Below are 18,360 nucleotides of genomic sequence, written 5' to 3'. Positions count from 1 at the left end.
GTACCAGCACAAAAAAAAGAAGTAGGCTTTTCTAAAGATAGCAGTCAGGCCTATCTTGATAACTTTCTAGTTACTGTTATTTAAATTATATCCCTGAATTGTTAGATTAAAAAATTATTTGCAACTTATCATACATAGTAAGTCATTAATTGCAGTGCCTTTCTGGCAACACAGGTTTTGAATGGTCACTATGTATGAGGATTGATGAGCTGCCATTTAGAAAGACCATTTATGAGAGGGCTTGTTATGGTTATACTTGACAGTAATGTATAGAGATGGAGTGAGTTCTGTGCTCAGATATGTGTCTAAGTCTTCTTGAATGAGGTCTGAATTATCTGTGTTAACCCTTTGGATATGTATGCATTTCTGAGCACAAAGGGCAGCTGCATCTCTGTGTTATTTGTTTCTCCAGCGTCTAAAGTTCAGGTAAAAAGATTGTTGATGATTGTAGAACTTCTTTTTCAAATGATTTTTTCATTCTGGTGTCCTTGACTTTCATAATGAATTATATAGAATATTCTTCATCTGAAGTATCTTGAAATACTTTTTGGTGGTGCCACGGTTTGAACTTAGGGCCTTGTGTGTTTGCTGGTCTGGTGTTCTATCACTTGAACCATGCCTTCAGGCCTGATTTTTGTTTGTTATTTTGAAGATAGAGTCTAGAGAATTTTCCTGCTTAGCCTGGCCTCTGAGTAGCTAGGGTTACAGATGTGAGCCCCCAACACCTGGCTGAAATTCTTTCTGATATGTTGTCAAATGTTTGGGGTTATTCTTACGGGAATGATTACAGTTAACTTATGTCAAGTCTGTGATAAATTTGAGAAAATGTATCAGTCTTTTTTATAGACTATCACACCTAAAATGTCAACAATTTCACCTTCACGCTCAAGGCCTCTCAGGTATGTGTACTAGGAAACCATTGTGTAATTCATGAAAGAGTAAACCATATTTCCTTTTCCTTTTCCACCTTTATGCTTTACATTTTAGCCTATTCATTTAACTTATTCGTTTACTTTACCTGCTATTTGTTCTAGTAGGCAAATGCAAACATTTCAGCATTGGCTTGTATGTCTTTCTGCATATATACATGTATATGTTATTCTAAAGGTACAGTTTTTCTTGTATGTATCAATGCCTTCCTTTTGGGGAAATAATATACTTTGAAATGATTTTGTTTTATTTTATTCTACTATTTCATTATTATTTCATTTCCTTATTTTTTTATTTTGGGGAACCTTTGTACTAATGATATTTTCTTTTTGCACTGGTTCTGGGCTTGAACTTAGGGCCTGGGCAACTGTCCCTGAACTTTTTTTTGGGGGGGGGTCCGGTAGTGGGGCTTGAACTCTGGGCCTGGGTGCTGTCCCTCAGCTCTTCAGCTCAAGGCTAGCACTCTACCACTTGAGCCACAGCGCCACTTCCGGCTTTTTTCTTTTTGCTTATGTGGTGCTGAGGAATCAAGGCCAGGGCCTCGAGCATGCAAGGCAAGCACTCTACCACTGAGCCACCTTCCCAGCCCCTGAACTTTTTTTTTTTAGGCTCATGCTCTACTATTGAGCCATAGCTCCATTTCTGGCTTTTTACTGGTTAATTTGAGATAAGAGTCTCATGGACTTTCCTGCCCAGGCTAGTTTTGAACCATGATCCTCAGATCTCAGCCTCATGAGTACCGGGATTACAGGCATGAGCCACCAGTGCCCAATACCAACAATATTTTTGTTCCTATTTCTGAGGAATGGATGATACTGGATGATAAATACCAGCCAACTAGTTGATGTTTCAGCAATTACTAATCCTAGTCTGTTGGTAGCAAGTAATAAACTGTAAAATAAGTTTTTCTTTTCTTTTAGATATGTAGTACCTACCCTCCTGATTTAGTGATTCCTACATCTATTTCTGTGGACACAGTGATTGCAAGTTCAAGGTTTCGAAGCAGAGAACGTGTTCCTGTGCTCTCCTACTTCTGCAAAGAAAACAATGTGAGTTAAGTAGACTTCTCTAATAATTCACCTTGACTTTAGAAGACCTGGTCTTAAGTCTTACCCTGACAACATAGCTGTGTGACCTAATCAAATCATGTAACTTCCCTGGGCTTAAGTACCTCAAAAAGAGCTTTTGAGGGGTTTACATGAGAGGGAAATATATGCGTACTTTTATAAACTGTAAAATATTATACATGTTAGGTAATATGTTAGTTTGTTCTTTTTTATCTAAGTTCCAATATGGTGGGAAGTTGCAGAATGAAAAGGAGTTGCATGAGAGTATACTTGGGGACTCTGACCTCACACTAGAATACAGATATCCCTGGTTCTTTCTTATTGATTGTGTGTGTGCATGTACGCGTGTGCACACATGCACACACCCACATGCATATACATATAATAAGGTAATAAGAAGGAAAGACCTATTTGGCTTCCTTTAACTAAGAAGTGGTAATAATTTTCACTTCTTATGATCATACTGAGCTTTGTGGCTAGATAGTTTTCAAGTCCTCAAATTAAATATTCCAATGCTAAAGAATATATAATGCAGCCGGGTGCTGGTGGCTTATAACCTGTAATCCTAGCTACTCAGGAGGCTGAGATCTAAGGATCGAGGTTCAAAGCCAGCCCAGGCAGGAAAGTCCGTGAGACTCTTTATCTCCAATAAAACCACCAGAAAACCCAAAGTGGAGCTGTGGCTCAAAGTGGTAGAGTGCTAGCCTTGAGCAGAAAAGCTCAGGAACAGTGCTCAGACCCTGAGTTCAAACCCCACTACCAACTAGAAAAGAGAATATATAACGTAAGTTGGTGTCTGTATCAAACTAAGTGCACAAACTCCTTTAAAATACATCAAAGTATAATGAAGCTCATTAACTATGCAGTCTTCATGTTGAAATGGCCTGAAACATACCAGCTCTCTGAGTTGGCAGTGACTCCTGAAAGTAGTAAACACTGTACTCGAAATCTCTAGATCATTACTGTGTCTTGAATTCTGCCACTGAAAGACTGTTTTATATGAATCTATTATGGAGACTGTAAAAAATGGGATAGTTTCGGAAAAACAATGAGACCATTATGTATCAAGAATAGATTATTAAACACGCAAGAAGGGGAAACAAAGGAGGAGGCTACAATGCTTTATAAGAAATGTACTCATTATCTTGTCCATGTAATTGTAACCCCTCTGTACAGTATTTTCACAATAAAAAAAATTCTGATAAAAGATGTGATTTCTTTGTGGTCTGCCTTGCCAGGGCTGGTTTAAGAACTGGCCCTATATCCAAGGGGAGCAAGAGACAAGAGGCTGATCCCAATGTCAGTGGAATGGCCTGCTTTAGAGCCACATCTCTCTGCTTTGCAAACTGTTGTGAATTGGCACATCCTTTTCCCTCTGCTCACCAAGGAAGATTTTGACCACCTGTGGACTTTATGGATCAATTGACACATTTTTTTTTCCTTGTAGGCTACCATTTGCCGCTGTAGCCAACCTCTCTGTGGATTTTATGCTCGCTGCATTGATGATGAACTCATGCTAGATGCCATTAGCCGAGCAAATCCTGGAAGCCAGTTTATGTATGTTGTAGACACTAGACCAAAGGTAGCTATCAGTAACTTCTTTAATATCACTACCTCTTGCATTCCTCCTCTGTGCTTGCTGAGACTTGTAGTGTTATTGGGAAAGTTAAGTTTGAGTATGTGGGTTCATTATCTCAGACATGTGAAATCACTTGAGCAAGCCACTTGGTATACCTTTTTAAATTTTGTATTTGTGTTTTTAAATATAATTTTATTGTGATTAAGGTATTGTACAGAGGAGTTACCCTCTCTCTTTATGGAGGGGTTACTAAGTCAGCTAATAAATAACATTTCTTTTTTAGAGAATGTCACCCCTTTCGTTTCTTTCCTCTAGCTTTCCCCTTCCATTCCTACCCACATGTTACATAGTTTATTTTTCACATAATGTATTGAATTGTATGATTGCTTTTGTTCACCCTTCCTCCCTGTGCTCCCCCATTACCCTCCTATAAGAGGGGAAAAAAGCAAAAACAAGCACCGCCAATAACAATAATAACAAAAAAACTTCATGTTTCCATTTCTTGGAATTCATTTTGATAAATAATATTTTAAATGTTCATAGGAGAGCCAGGCATCAGTGGCTCATGCTATATAATCCTAGCTACTTAGGAGGCTGAGATGTGAGGATCACATTTCAAAGCCAGCCCAGGTAGAAAAGTCCCCATGAGATTCTTATCTCCAGTTAACCACTCAAAAAAACCAGAAGTGGAGCTATGGCTCAAAGTGGTAGGGTGCTAGTGTTGAGCCAAAGAGCTTAGGCACAGTGCTTAGGCACTGAGTTCAAGTCCCACAACCAACCAAAAAAAATGTTCAGAGGAGTTACACCTTTGTGTTCCTCCAGTAAGGATATTCTTTAGTCTGTTTGTGTGTGAATGCCTACAAGTCAGCATATGGTAAAGATACTTGTACAGGTAATCATGTCCAGTTATATTTTAGAGCTAGCTTCCACATATGAGAGGAAACATACACCATTTGTCTCTGAACTTAGCTTACCTCACTTAAAATGATTTGTTTAGGACCATCCATTTCCCTCAAATGGCATAGCCTTATTATTTCTAATGGATGAGTAATATTCCATTGTATATAAGTACCACATTTTATTGATTCTCATCTATTGTAAGGCATCTGGGATGTTTCTATAACTTGGCTATAGTGAATAGTGCAGCAATGGACATGGATGTACAAGTATCTTTACCATATGCTGACTTGTAGTATTCTGGGTAGATTTGGTACACCTTTTTTTTTTGGTTGTGGAGCCTGAACTCTGGGCCTGGGCACTGTCCCTCAGCTCTTCAGCTCAAGGCTAGCACTCTACTGCTTGAGCCTCAGCCCCACTTCTGGCTTTTTCTGCTTATATGGTGCTAAGGAATTGAACCCAGGGCCTCATGCATGCAAGTCAAGCACTCTCCACTGAGCCACCTTCCTAGCCCCTTGGTACACCTTTTGTAAGTCCCTTGCTGTCAAATTAGGCTGGGAGATGGTATATTGAGCAGCCTGTCTTTGCCACATGAATGTGTGCCGCGGACCGGCTCTGTCAGGACGAAGGAGGATAACTAGTGGAGGAACTGGAATAGGTGGGGAGATGGCAAACAGACAACTCACACACAAGAGGAGTGGATGCTGAGTGCGATTTAATGCAGAGGATAACAAACTTTTATAGCAAAAAGTCTCCATAAGAAAGGGCAAAAGGTTACACAATCTTGCTGCAGGCTTCATTCTTGGGTGGTCACCAGCTGGTCGCCTGATAGGCACTTGTTTCCGGCTTATCTCTAAGAAATACAATGGGTTTCGATGTTTGTCACCAATTAACCATTACCTTTTTTTATAGAGGCCTTAACTGTCCCATAAGATCTTTCCTGTTCCTTTTTTAATAGTAAACACCAAGGAGACCTAGATCTAGCAAGTCTCTTAGTAAATGAAAGAGAGTAGCAGGAAGTTCTTTCTCCTAAATAGTTATCTCAGCAATTGCCATACATTCTTTCTGTTCTAGCCGCGCCTACAGCTTCTTGCACCTCTCTTACAAACAATTCCTTCTGCTGAAGTGACTTCGTGAAACCCCCAATACTTTTATATTTACTTATGACTTGTCTACTAGCCTCCATAAGAGGGGTTTCAGGGTAGCACTTAACTCTGGTGAGTTAGTCATATTTTTAAGACACTCATCAGATATTGGAGTCGTCAACACTCTTAAGAAAGATCTTTGAATAAGGGAACGTTGACAATGAGTAAGTACAATGAACAGCAGAAACAGTAAAAGATTAATAGGCACTCTTATACAGTGAGGAAAAGAAAAGCAAGAACAGAAACACATCTTTCCCAGGGGCATGCCAGCCTTTCCAGGAGTAGGCCTCTTAGAAGCCCTATTCTCCGAGGTAGACTTCGGTGAAGTCCCAATACTCAGAGATAGGTCTCTGAAGCCCCATTCTCAGGTCTGAAAGCTGGTTTCCCATGCTAAGCAGACTCCACTAGAGTAGGCGTGGCAAATGTGATCCCAAGTTATAGGCTCATTGATATATTTTTCACTAAATCTATTTCTTAAGCAAGATTTTCAGTAGTTCCCTGTTGTAGTCTCTAAATTTACTATAAAACAAGAACCTCAATTTAGACCCTGGAAATTTAACACCACTATGTAACCTTCTATGAATAATACTGTGTGTGTGTGTGTGTGTGTGTGTGTGTGTGTGTCCTACCTTCTATGAATAATACTGTGTGTGTGTGTGTGTGTGTGTATGTGTGTGTGTGTGTGTCCTGAGGCTTCAACTTAGAACCTGGACACTATTGGTGAGCTTTTATGCTCATGGCTATACTCTACCACTTGAGCCACAGCTCCATTTTTGGCTTTTTGGTGTTTAATTGGAGATAAGGGTCTTACAGACTTCCCTGCCTGGACTGGCTTTGAACCATGATCTCAGATCTCAGCCTCCTAAACAGCTAGGAATATAGGTATGAGATACTGGCTGTATATAAGGTTTTAAACCATAGTTGGTTAACTCTTGTCTTGAGAAACAAAATTCAATAATCTGACTGCTACATGATTAACCAAAAAAAAAAAGCCCCAAAACAAAACTGGTAATAGTAATGCGTTAATAGCCAGCACTATTAGCTGTGAAAATTTTTCCTAATTCAGGGAAATACAACTTGTATCTTGATCCCAGAGAATAAGAAAAGACCAGGGACATAAATTTTCCCTGGAATTCAGCAGTGGACAAGTGGACATGAACTTAAATCCTTTGACATTCCTAAGAACCTGATGCTATTTGGAATTGGTTTATCTGTGATTTTTACAATGTGTGTTCTCAGACTTTGTCCCTTTCAAATCCTAATGTCATTGAAGATGAAGCCCTTAGATCAATCTACATATGAGCTTAAACTTTGCATTAATGGCTTGACCTTTACTTTTTTTGGTTTGTTTGCTTTTGTTTTGTCTGTCATGGGTCTTGAACTCTAGGCCTGGGCACTGTCCCTCAGCTCTTCAGCTTAAGACAAGCGTTTTACCACTTGAACCACAGTGCCACTTTCAGTTTTCTGGTCGTTTATTGGAGATAAGAGTCTCACAGACTTTCCTGCCCAGGCTGGCTTTGAACTGTGATCCTCAGATCTCAGCCTCCTGAATAGCTAGTTTTACAGGTGTGAGCCACTGGCACCCAGTGACCTTTAATACTTTGTCTAGTGCTATAAAAGATATAGAAGAATTCACTGTGACTTGTAAAGTTAGAAAGGACAGATTTTTTTTATTAAATGTCATTTTTATAAAACCAAAGAAAAAAAATATCATTTTTACAAAAGGCATCAGAAATAACTTGATGTGTTAACTGTGATTGCTCAATCATTGATATATAACTAAGCCTATGCCTGTGGTTGTGCTTCAGAATTGAGCAATTAGGTATGTGTGAAACTGGCTTGTAGCCTTAGATAGCTGTCTTGCTCCTTTTTTTTCTTTTTCTTATCCGTCATGGGGCTTGAACTCGGCCTGGGCACTGTCCCTCAGCTCTTCAGTTCAAGACTAGTGCTCTACCACGTGAGCCACAGGGCCACTTCTGCTTTTCTGAGTGGTTTATTCGAGATAAGAGTCTCACAGCCTTTCTGCCTGGGCTGGCTTTGAACCAGGATCCTCAGATCTTAGCCTTCTGAATAGCTAGGATTACAGGCGTGAGCCACCAGCACCCTGCTCCTTTTTTTTTTTTGGTTATTCATAGGGCTTGAACACAGGTTTGAGCACTGTCCCTGAGTTCTTTTACTCAAGGCTAGTGCTCTATCACTTCAAGCCACAGTCCCACTTCTGGTTTTTGAGTTGTTAATTAGAGATAAGTCTCTTGGGGACTTTTCTTCCCCAGCCAGCTCTGAATCATGATCTTCAGATCTCAGCCTCCTGAGTAGCTAGGATTACAGGATTGAGCCACTAGTGCCCAGCCTCTGCTCCTTTTTGTGGTCTCTCACCAAAACTGCCCAGGACTTAGTGGGCCCAACAAAGAAAATTATTTCCATTTTTGCTCAGGCACTATTCTTCTGTTTCTCCGAAGTTTGCTAACTTGCTTCAGCCATAACTATGTCTGACATTCTGAGTTTGGATAGAGTTTAATTAAGATTGTATTTTCTTTTTTCAATAATTGGGATTGAATTCAAAACACTCGACCACTTGACTCATGCCTTCAGCCCTTTTTACTTTATTTTTCAGATAAGGTGGTCTTATGAATTTTTGCCCAGACCAGACTGTGATTCTTCATTCTCTGTCTCTCAACTGAGATTATAGGCATAAGTCATCATACCTAACAAGTCTGTATTATTAAGATTAAATTACCTTAAAATATCAAGAGAAACCTTCCTACACTTATGAAAAACTAAAGATGTACTCCCTTTTGAAAAACTAGAGTGGGTTTGTTCATATCCAATGCTAGGAACACACTTTTAACAGATCCCGTATTCCCCTCCCAGTTTCAACAAATAAAGATAATGAAGTTATATGCACATACAAATATAGTCTGTGTGTGAAATATGTATGTGTGGTGATACTGGGGATCACATACATATGTGTATGTATTATGATACTTGGAATATAACCAAGGGTTTTGACATACTAGGCAAGCTCTCTACCATTTGGCTACATCCCCAGTAAATTATGACAGAATTAAAAATGAACAAGAACCTCATTCTTCTGGATAGCTAGATCTATACTGTTAGTATAAACTATATTGTATTGACAGAATTTGTCCTTATGAATCAGACAAACCTAAGGTCAAACTGTCCCTTAAGCCATTATCCTTATTTTTTTTTTGATTGTGGGGCTTGAACTCTGGGCCTAGGTGCTGTCCCTGAGCTCTTCAGCTCAAGGCAAGCACTCTACCACTTGAGCCACAGTGCCACTTCAGGTTTTTTGGTGGCTAATTGGAGACAAGAGTTTCATAGGGACTTTCCTGCCCAGGCTGGCTTTGATACACAATTCTCAGATCTCAGCTTCCTGAGTAGCTAGGATTACAGGCATGAGCCACCAGCACCCTGCTGCGATTATCCTTATCTTAGTGACTTTATTTACTTGTCTGAACTTCTTTTTTTGGGGGGGGGTCCGGTCGTGGGGCCTGAACTCTGGGCCTGGGCGCTGTCCCTCAGCTCTTCAGCTCAAGGCTAGCACTCTACCACTTGAGCCACAGTGCCACTTCCGGCTTTTTTCTTTTTGCTTATGTGGTGCTGAGGAATCGAACCCAGGGCCTCAGGCATACAAGGCAAGCATTCTACCACTGAGCCATCTTCCCAGCCCCTGAACTTATTTTCTTATGAGGATAATATTAATACCTACTGTGAGGGGTCTAGAGTGAAAATTAAATGAGATAATTTATATAAACAATCTAGCCCAGTGTCTAGAACATTTCAGGAGCTCAGTAAATATGGCATCTCTTCACCTAAATTTTAACGTACAGCTGTGCTCCAAATCTGCAAGACAAAATTTCAGAGTATGTACTGGCACAGTGTTGTTCTCTCTCTCTCTACATTAGCCTAACCCATACCTGGATAGAGACTGATGTAACTACTGTTTTTGTTTGGTGAAGCAACACTCTTAGCAAACTTCCTTATTACTATCTTGCTGTTGTTTATGATTTTACATGGGTTCCTTTGACATTGATTATTAATTAAAGGTCAATGTCATTGTCAGTGTGATAAAAGATCAATATTGCTGTCACATTTCTTTCTTTACTGTTTTGGCATTTTTCTCTTTATATGTGTAATTTGATAACATGTACCTTGGTGTTTTTATGTTTCTTTCCAATAACATGAAAGCTATACCCTGTTCACATACATCTTCTTTCTGCCTTCTGAAATGTATAATACTCAGGGATGAGGAAACTTGCCCAGACAAAATAAAATCACTCAGTAATAGGATCATCATCATAGAAGGTTATCTTTTCCATGATTTTATTAATGTTTCCTTTCTGGAAATCATATTTATTCCTACCCTGCCCAGTATTCTTTATATGACATAGAGATTTGGTGGCCACCACAAACAGAACATAGTGTTAAAACAGCTTTTGGAGCCAGGCATTGGTTGCTAACACCTATAATCCTAGCTACTCAGGAGGATAAGGTGTAAGAATCAAGATTCAAAGCCAGTCCAGGAAGCAAAGTCCCTGAGACTCTTTATCTCCAATTATCTTCAATTTGGTAGAGCAATCAGTCTTGAGCAAAAAACTAAAGGACAGTGCCCAGGCCCTGTATTCGTTATTGGCCCCCAAACAAACAAACAAAAAACTTATGATGTCTCTATTTTATTTTTATTAGCAAGAAAAGGTTATTTATATATAGAAGTCATTTTAGATATTTTAATTTTTAGACATCTGTGTAGAGTTCCCAGTTGTGAAACTTTATAACTTTTGCATGTTTCTTAGTATCCTTGTTCACTGAAACCAGGCACTGGTAGCTCACACATCTAATCCTAGCTACTCTGGAGGCTGAGATTGAAGATAACAATTTGAAGACAGCCCAGACAGAAAAGACTGCAAAACTCTTGTCTTCCATTAACCAGTACAAAATCTGGATTGGAGGTTGTATCTCAAGCAATAGCATGCAAATCAGGAGCCAAAAAAGCTGAGCAAGAGGGCTGGGAATGTGGCTTAGTGGTAGAGTGCTTGCCTAGCATGCTTGAAGCTCTGGGTTTGATTCCTCAGCACCATATAAACAGAAAAGGCCAAAATTAGTGCTGTGGCTCAAGTGGTAGAGCCACTTGAGCACAGAGAGGCTCAGGGATAGAGCCCAGACCCTGAGTTCAAGCCCCACGACTGCCCCTCCCCCCCAAAAGCTGAGCAAGAGGATGAGGCTGAGTTCAAGCCCCAGTATCAACCTCAGAAAAAAAGTTGCTCCACTGAGAAAACACTTGTGATAGGCAGCTTAAATTATTATTCCACTTGAGATTAGATGTCTTCATAACTGCCATATACTTCATCTCTGAAGCTGGATATTAGTAATAAAAATATCAGTCTCCTTTTTCCTTTTATCAGTCTTTTTACTTGAGGTACCTAATGTAATAACCAATGAAATCCTTTCATTCAAGAATGAACCCTGTATGCTTCAACTTCTTTTTAAATGAATAGAATTTTTAACTGTTTAGAATGAAGCCCTGAGGTTGATTGACCCTGTTCTTTCATCATCTGGCCTATTTGCCCTGATTATGATCTCCACTATTACAGCTCAATGCCATGGCCAACCGAGCAGCTGGGAAGGGATATGAAAATGAACTTAACTATATCAACATTCGCTTCAGGTTCTTGGGCATTGAGAACATCCATGTGATGCGGACCAGCCTACAGAAACTCTTGGAAGGTACAGGGGTTTCATCTTGGCTAAGTCAGAGACCATAATATTGCATTAAGCAGAAATCATGCCTGATTTGGGGTGGAACAAAAAAGCCAGCAGATGAGCAGATTCAATCAATAATCAGGTGTTTAACTGTAGTATGAACCTAGCTTACATACTACAGAATTATAGCAGTGTTGGTCTGGCAGAGGGACCAAGACATTTTATTTCCATAACTTGGTAAAGTACATATGAGTCTAATTCTTGGGGAAACAATTTCTCTTTATAGAATTATAGTCAAATATTCAGAGTGGGTAGACCAGTATAAGTGTTAATGAATTGGGGATTGAATTCATCATCCTTAAGGTAAGAAATCACCTTGTATAATCAGCTATAAGAAGTCAGTCTAATGTCACTGTGCTGGGGTCAGAATGGGAACAAGATGTATGGAACCTATAGGACTCTTGGATTTAGAACATTATTCTCAAACCACTTCCCAAGATTCTTTGATGTAGTATGCCAACTCAGGAAAAGATAGTGAAAACTTACCTTATTTATTAGTAAGCTCTTTCTGTCTTTTCTTCATTTTTATACAGGCATAATCTACAAGGTACTCTCCCCTAGATAGCCCTTGTCAGATTTTGTCTCTTCAATCTGAATCCCTTTTTAGGATATTGAGTGTGCCTTTTCCTTGAGTCTCTCCTCACTTTCTTTTGGCCTTAAAATATTCTGTAAGAGGAGACTTTGTTTTACTAAATTTTTTGAGGCAAAATATTGCCCTCTGCTGGATGACTGAAAGAAAGTACATGAAAATTGACATTTCTTTTCAAACCTAACAGAGCCATAGGGCATAATAAGTAGAGCTATAGGAGTAGAGACAGATGTTAGGGGCCTGCAGAATTAGAATGTGTGGGTGGGATGAGTGTGGGATCAAATATGTTTTCTAATCTAGGAGTTATGAGCATTTTTCTGTAGGTGTTGACTTAGTTTTCAAAGCATAGGCCCACAATGCAAAGTGTGCCTTTGTCCTATGTTTGACCCATCGTATGGTTTCTACCTAATCATTTAATGTTTCTCTACCTCCACTTCCTCATTTACAAAGTGAGGATCATTTTCTTACCCTTCTTGATAAATGAACTGAGGTACTTGTCAATTTCAATCTCTGCTTCCTTTTCTGCTTTAGTTTGTGAATTGAAAAACCCAACAATGAGTGAATTTCTTGTTGGCCTGGACAGCTCAGGGTGGTTGAGACACATTAAAAGTATTATGGAAGCTGGAATTTTCATTACAAAGGTAATAATCAGGACTTTTAAGAATTTGCACTAACTTTAATTATGGGATCTCTTAGTAATAATGTATCACAGTGGAAAGAATATTAAAGAGAAACAGGTTTTTCCCCATTCACTTCTGCAACTAATTACTGTGTGCCCTTAGACAAGTCAGTTTTTCTGTCTGTAAAATAAAGTGGCTAGGCTAGAATCTACTATAACTTCTGAGGAACCCACAGAACTCTTTGTGAATATGATTATTCCTCTCCCCCTTGGAAAATGCATATGTGATTATAAAGAAAATGGACCTCAATTTCAGGGGCACCATAAACCCTGGACCTCAGTTTTAAAACCCTTAGGTGGTCTTTAATGGTTATTCTAGATCAATTACTCCGACTTTTTTGTGTTAATTCTAAGGTATCAAATGAAAGTAAAAGTGGATGTAAAATATATATCCTCTGTATCCTTTATTTGAATTGTTTTTGCCAATAGGACTTGAATTCAGAGTGTTGTCCTTTACTTTTTTGCTCAAAGCAAGTGATCTACCTCGAGCCACACCTTCACTTCCAGCATTTTGATGCTTAATTGGAGATGAGTCTTGCTGATTTTTCTTGTTGGGCTGGCTTTGAACCCTGATTCTCAAATCTCAGCTTTCTGATTAGTTAGGATTACGGGTACGAGCCACCAACAACCCAGCTTATTATGTGATTTTTTTTTTAAAAAGGAAAGTTAGAATATACATTTTCTCATTTTGAAGCTTTGTTTTTATGTATTCCTACATGAGAACTTTCACTCACCCTTATTATTTGACAGAAGTAAAGGAAAGAATGACTTTTTAGCCCCTATGCTATTTTCTTACTTAATAGCAATAACTTCTGGCTTAAAAGGTTTGAAAGGAGTATGTGTAATTTATTGTTTTAAATATTCAACTTTATTTCCTTATGCTTTATGCTTTTCCTAGTCCTGTTGCTTATACTTTTAATTGCAATGTGATATTGCTATGTGACTTTGTTGGTTGTTTTAGGCCTTTTTTCATAACTCTTGCATACTGTTCTTTTTATTATATTCTGTACCCATATATCGTACCTCCTCTCTGAAGCTAAATTTATTAGACCAAAGACAATGAGCATGGAGAAGAGGGCAGTTTCATAGTGCAAACTCATATGAGTGTACCAAAACTGAAACCCCATTCCATCACCACATATCTAGTATCCCAAGCTGAAATACCCTCAGTCAGCCTTAAAATTTCCCTCTTCTCCAACTGGCAATTTCCAAGCCCTATCAGTTCTCCTTCAAAAAATGTGCCTTAAATCTATCTTTTCTTCCTAGTTTCTGCTGCTCCTTACCTAAGGTCTAAGTACTCTAATAACCCCCTATCTTCTTGTGTCCCCAGGTGAATGCTCCTCAGTTAAGTGACTTGCTTGAAAAGTCATTTTTCTTTCTTTTTTTGCAAGAGGCAGAAGTACTGGGTTTAAATTCAGAGCCTCACACTTGCTAGGATGATGCTCTGCTACTTGAGTTATGCCTCCAGCCCTGCTTTTTGCTGGTTATTTTGGAGATGGAGTCTTGTGAAGTTTTCTGCCTGGGTTGCCTTTGAATGGTGATGGTTCTTCAGATCTTAGCCTATTGAGGAGCTAGGATTCCATCCATAAGCCACTAATACTTGGCTTCATTAATGTGTTGTGCCATTACTTTAAGCTAAACATCTTTCAGTGATTCCCTTTTTTCTTGCCCATAAAACTCTGCACCTTTGGATATTCATAGTCTAAACCTAATAGCTAGAGAGGACCTCTTGCTACTCTCTAACACAATGCTTCTTTTACTCTTTTTAAAAAATTTTATTTTTTCTCATTATAAAAGCAACACATGCATATTCTAAAAAACATTTCAGAAAAATAAAACATAAAATTTAAACAAAGCACACATTATGCTTCATCTTCATGCTTGATCAGAACTGTCCATGTTTGAACTTTCTGTGATGATACATATGTTCTGTATCTGTACTAATAGCTACTATCCATGTGTGACAGTTTTGGGCACCTGAAATGTGGCTAGTAAGACTGAAGTTTAAATAGCTATAGGTGGCTAATGACTTCATATTCGGTAGTACAGCTCTAGAGTTTTTCAACTCTTATACTTCATTGTACAAGTACTTTGTAAAAATTGTGTACTATGGAAACTCTTCTGCAACTGACTTATTTATACTATATGTATAATTAATAGTTTTCACATCACTTGAGTCAGTAGTACCTTATTTTTTTCAGTGTCTATATAATATTCCATTGTGTGAATTCACCATAGTCTCTGTTGGTAGAAAATTCAGTTTGTCCCAGTTTTTTTAAACTAATAAGAATTGCTCTGTGTGTGTGTGCATGTGTGTGCGTGCATGAGTGCATGTGTGTGTGTGTGTGTGTGTGTGTGTGTGTGTGTGTGTGTGTGTGTGCGCGCGCACGTGTACTGGTCAGACACTGGTGGCTGTAATCCTGGCTATAATCCTAGCTACTCAAGAGGCTGAGCTCTGAGGGTTGTGGTTTAAAGCCAGCTTGAGCAGACAAATCCAAGAGATTTGCTCCAGTTAAAAAGCAAAAAGCCAAATGAGAGCACTCAGACACCGAGTTCAAGCACAAGCAAAAAAAGTACATGTATATCTGTAGGTATTCCTAAAAATGGACTTTCCAAGTCAAAGAGTGCAGGTATTTCAAATTTTAATGATGATGCCAAATTGCCTTATAAACAGTAATAGTTTTGATGGCCCCCCTAACCATGCCTATTTTTCCACATTGCTGGCAATGGATATCATCAGTCTTTTAAATATTTGTCATTGTTATTAGTGATAATTTTATATACCTTGTTTTTAATTTATGCTTCTTTTTCATAATGAAAATGAGCATCTCTTTTTATTCACTTTTCACTTTCCATCCATTTGGATTTCTGAAAAGTACAGTTGCTGTCAGGCTATTGCTGAACTGAAGAATTCAAAATGTTGAAAACTCATTTCCTAGATTTCTTTAACTCCTTTCTTATCTGTAACCTAACTACCCTCTAGGATGACCATTTTTCTTTCTTTTTTTACTTTCCTGCCTAGGCTGTGTTTTTTGTATATTTTTTATTGTAAAAATACTTTACAGAGGGGTTACAGTTACATGAGTAAGATAATGAGTACATTTCCTATCGAGTGTTGTTACCTCCTCCTTTGTTTTTTCCCTACCATCCCTTCCCTCCCCACCTCCCCAACTTCTCCCTCCCCACCCTCAGAAGTTGTAAAGTTCATTTTTAACTTAGTGTTTTGTACATCTCATTGTTACAATGGGGGATGACCATTTTTCTTGCGTTGCTACTACTAAGAGCATCAGGACCTAGTGCAGGTTCAGTATTCTTGCTCTGGCCAAAACTTTTTCCTCTCTTCAGGTCTGTGCACCCTTCCTGGTTGCTCTCCCTCCTCCATTACTTTGAGGTTGGCTCTACCTCCTTCTTCTCCATGCTGATTCTTCCCTTTAGCCCACAAGCTTGGAAGGACCATGTCTAGCTTGTTGAGTGAGAAGTGCTTGAAGCTTGGAGGTTTTATATTCCAGCCCTTAGATCCTTACTCCAGAAAGCAGAGTTGTATAATCCCCAGGAAATCTCTACACTTTCAACTAATCTTGTAGTAACTTGTACCTTCCATCTTGAGCTTTACCCTTCCACTCTACCTACCCTGCTAAACAGAGTTATTTTCTTTTATGAAATTAATATACATTAGCCAGGTGTCTGTGGTAGCAACATTAACCAGGTATTGGTGGCTAATGATTATAATTCTAGCTATTCAAGAAGCTGAGATCTGAGTATCAAGGTTCAGACCAAGCTGGTATAGGAAAGTCCTTGAGAAGCTCTTATCTCCAATTAACTACAAAAAAAATGGTGCTGTGGCTCAAAGTGTTTGAACACTAGCCTTGAGCACAAAAGCTCAAGGACAGTGCCCAGACCCTGAGTTGAAACACACACACACATATACACACACACACACACACACACACACTAGCATACATCAGCCAGGTGATGTTGCTCACACTTGTGATCCTAGCTACTCAAGAGGTTGATTGATATTTGAGGATCAAGGTTCAAAGCCAGCCTAGACATAAAAGTCTATGAAACTCTTATGTCCATTTAACCATGAAAAAGCCTTAAGTGGCACTGTGGCTCAAGTAGTAAAGTGCTAGCTGTGCACAAAAGAACCAAGTGATAGAAACCAAGCCCTAAGTTCAAGTCCCAGTACTAGCAAACACACACACACACAAATTAGCATACATTAGTTGAGCAAGATGGTTTCATTGTGATGTTTTCATACACACCTACAATATAGTCTTATGAAATACCTCCTCTAATATTCTTCCTTACCCTGTTCCCTTCATTGTTCTGTTGTCATACATGCAAACCAAACTACCCACTCTCTTCATCCTCATTGACCCTTTTGCCTTCCCTCTTTCCTCTGATACTCATACCCCTATCCCAGAGCCATTTATTGCTCCTGTATCCTGATTAATGAGCATTTCTGTACAGAAATAAATCTACATTCACATTAATTGGTTCTGTAATAAGATTATGGTCTCCAATCATAGCTGAAGTCTTGGGACCACTTAGCAGTTATTTGGCATGCCCCTGGTTGGGTTTCAGTCGTGTGCCACCAAGTAGGTATTCCTAATCTGTACTGTGCTTTCAAGCTGGCTACCTACTGTTGGTTCGCCCTTCTGTGAGCATATATTCATACTTGTCTCCTGTGTCATGGAAAATCAAGGTGATATCTTATCTGCCCACTGTTTCTGTTTGTTTTGTTTTGTCAGTCATGGGGCCAGAACTCTGGGCCTAGGCACTGTCCCTCAGCTCTTCAGCTCAACGCTAGTGCTCTACCACTTGAGCCACAGCACAACTTCTGGCTTTTTCTGCTTATCTGGTGCTGAGGAATCAAACCCAGGGCTTCATGCATACCAAGTGGTTTTAAACTCAAGGCCTCATGCTTGCTGGAAATTAACTATTTGAGCCACACTTCTAGTCCTCACTACTCTATTTTTTTTCTTTACTTTTCTGTTTTTGGCCCAAGATTGGGACTCGAACTCAGTAACTGATGCTTTCTCTCATTGGCTAGCCCTCTACCAATTGAGACAGGCCTCTAACCCCCAACCTATTTTTAATAGCTTCTTCCTGCAGAACTATGCTTAAATTTTTTCTTATCTCAAAAGACAGAATTTTTTTTTCTTTTTATTTGTACCTTTTTATTGTAAAAATACTGTACAGAGGGGTTACAGTTACATGAGCAAGGTAATGAGTACATTTCCTATGGAGCATTGTTGCCTCCTCCTTTGTTTTTCCCTACCATTCCTTCCCTCCCACCTCCCCCCACCCTCAAACCCGCTGAAGTTGTAAAGTTTGTTTTCAACATAGTGTCTTGTATATCTCACTGTTACAATGGGTCAACCTGTATCACTATTTAAGCATTTTGATTTTTCTTTCCCCTCCCCAAATTAGAGAAGTGTAAATACAATATTCAGGGCACCAGAATCAAATACAGTGAAAACAGGGGTTATACCGTGGGGGAGAAACATACAAAGAAACAAAAAAAAACCCCACGTAGTACATTATAAATACATTAGAAGCAATAGCAAGAAAGAACAAAATTATGTCCCTATCTTGGGGTTCATTTCACTTAACACCATCTTTTTTTTTTTAATTTTATTTTATTTGTGAACATACTGTACAGAGGGGTTACAATTGCATGGGCAGGA

At 39.0% G+C, this 18,360-nt stretch overlaps 1 protein-coding gene across 1 annotated transcript in view; it reads left to right on the top strand.

The window, feature by feature from the left end:
• Mtmr8 (myotubularin related protein 8) overlaps positions 1-18,360 on the top strand; it is an 80,814-nt gene that overhangs the window by 27,138 nt on the left and 35,316 nt on the right. The window contains exons 5-8 of the mRNA XM_013034295.1: positions 1,851-1,979; positions 3,445-3,579; positions 11,231-11,363; positions 12,520-12,629. Coding sequence (XP_012889749.1) covers positions 1,851-1,979; positions 3,445-3,579; positions 11,231-11,363; positions 12,520-12,629 — 507 coding nt within the window. The remainder of the gene's footprint in view (positions 1-1,850; positions 1,980-3,444; positions 3,580-11,230; positions 11,364-12,519; positions 12,630-18,360) is intronic.

This window comes from Dipodomys ordii, unplaced genomic scaffold (assembly GCF_000151885.1).
Source record: "Dipodomys ordii isolate 6190 unplaced genomic scaffold, Dord_2.0 Scaffold187, whole genome shotgun sequence".
NCBI classification, from domain to species: Eukaryota; Metazoa; Chordata; class Mammalia; order Rodentia; family Heteromyidae; genus Dipodomys; species Dipodomys ordii.
The sequence above is the reverse complement of the archived record's forward strand: the minus strand, read 5'-3'. Positions and strand labels throughout refer to the sequence as shown.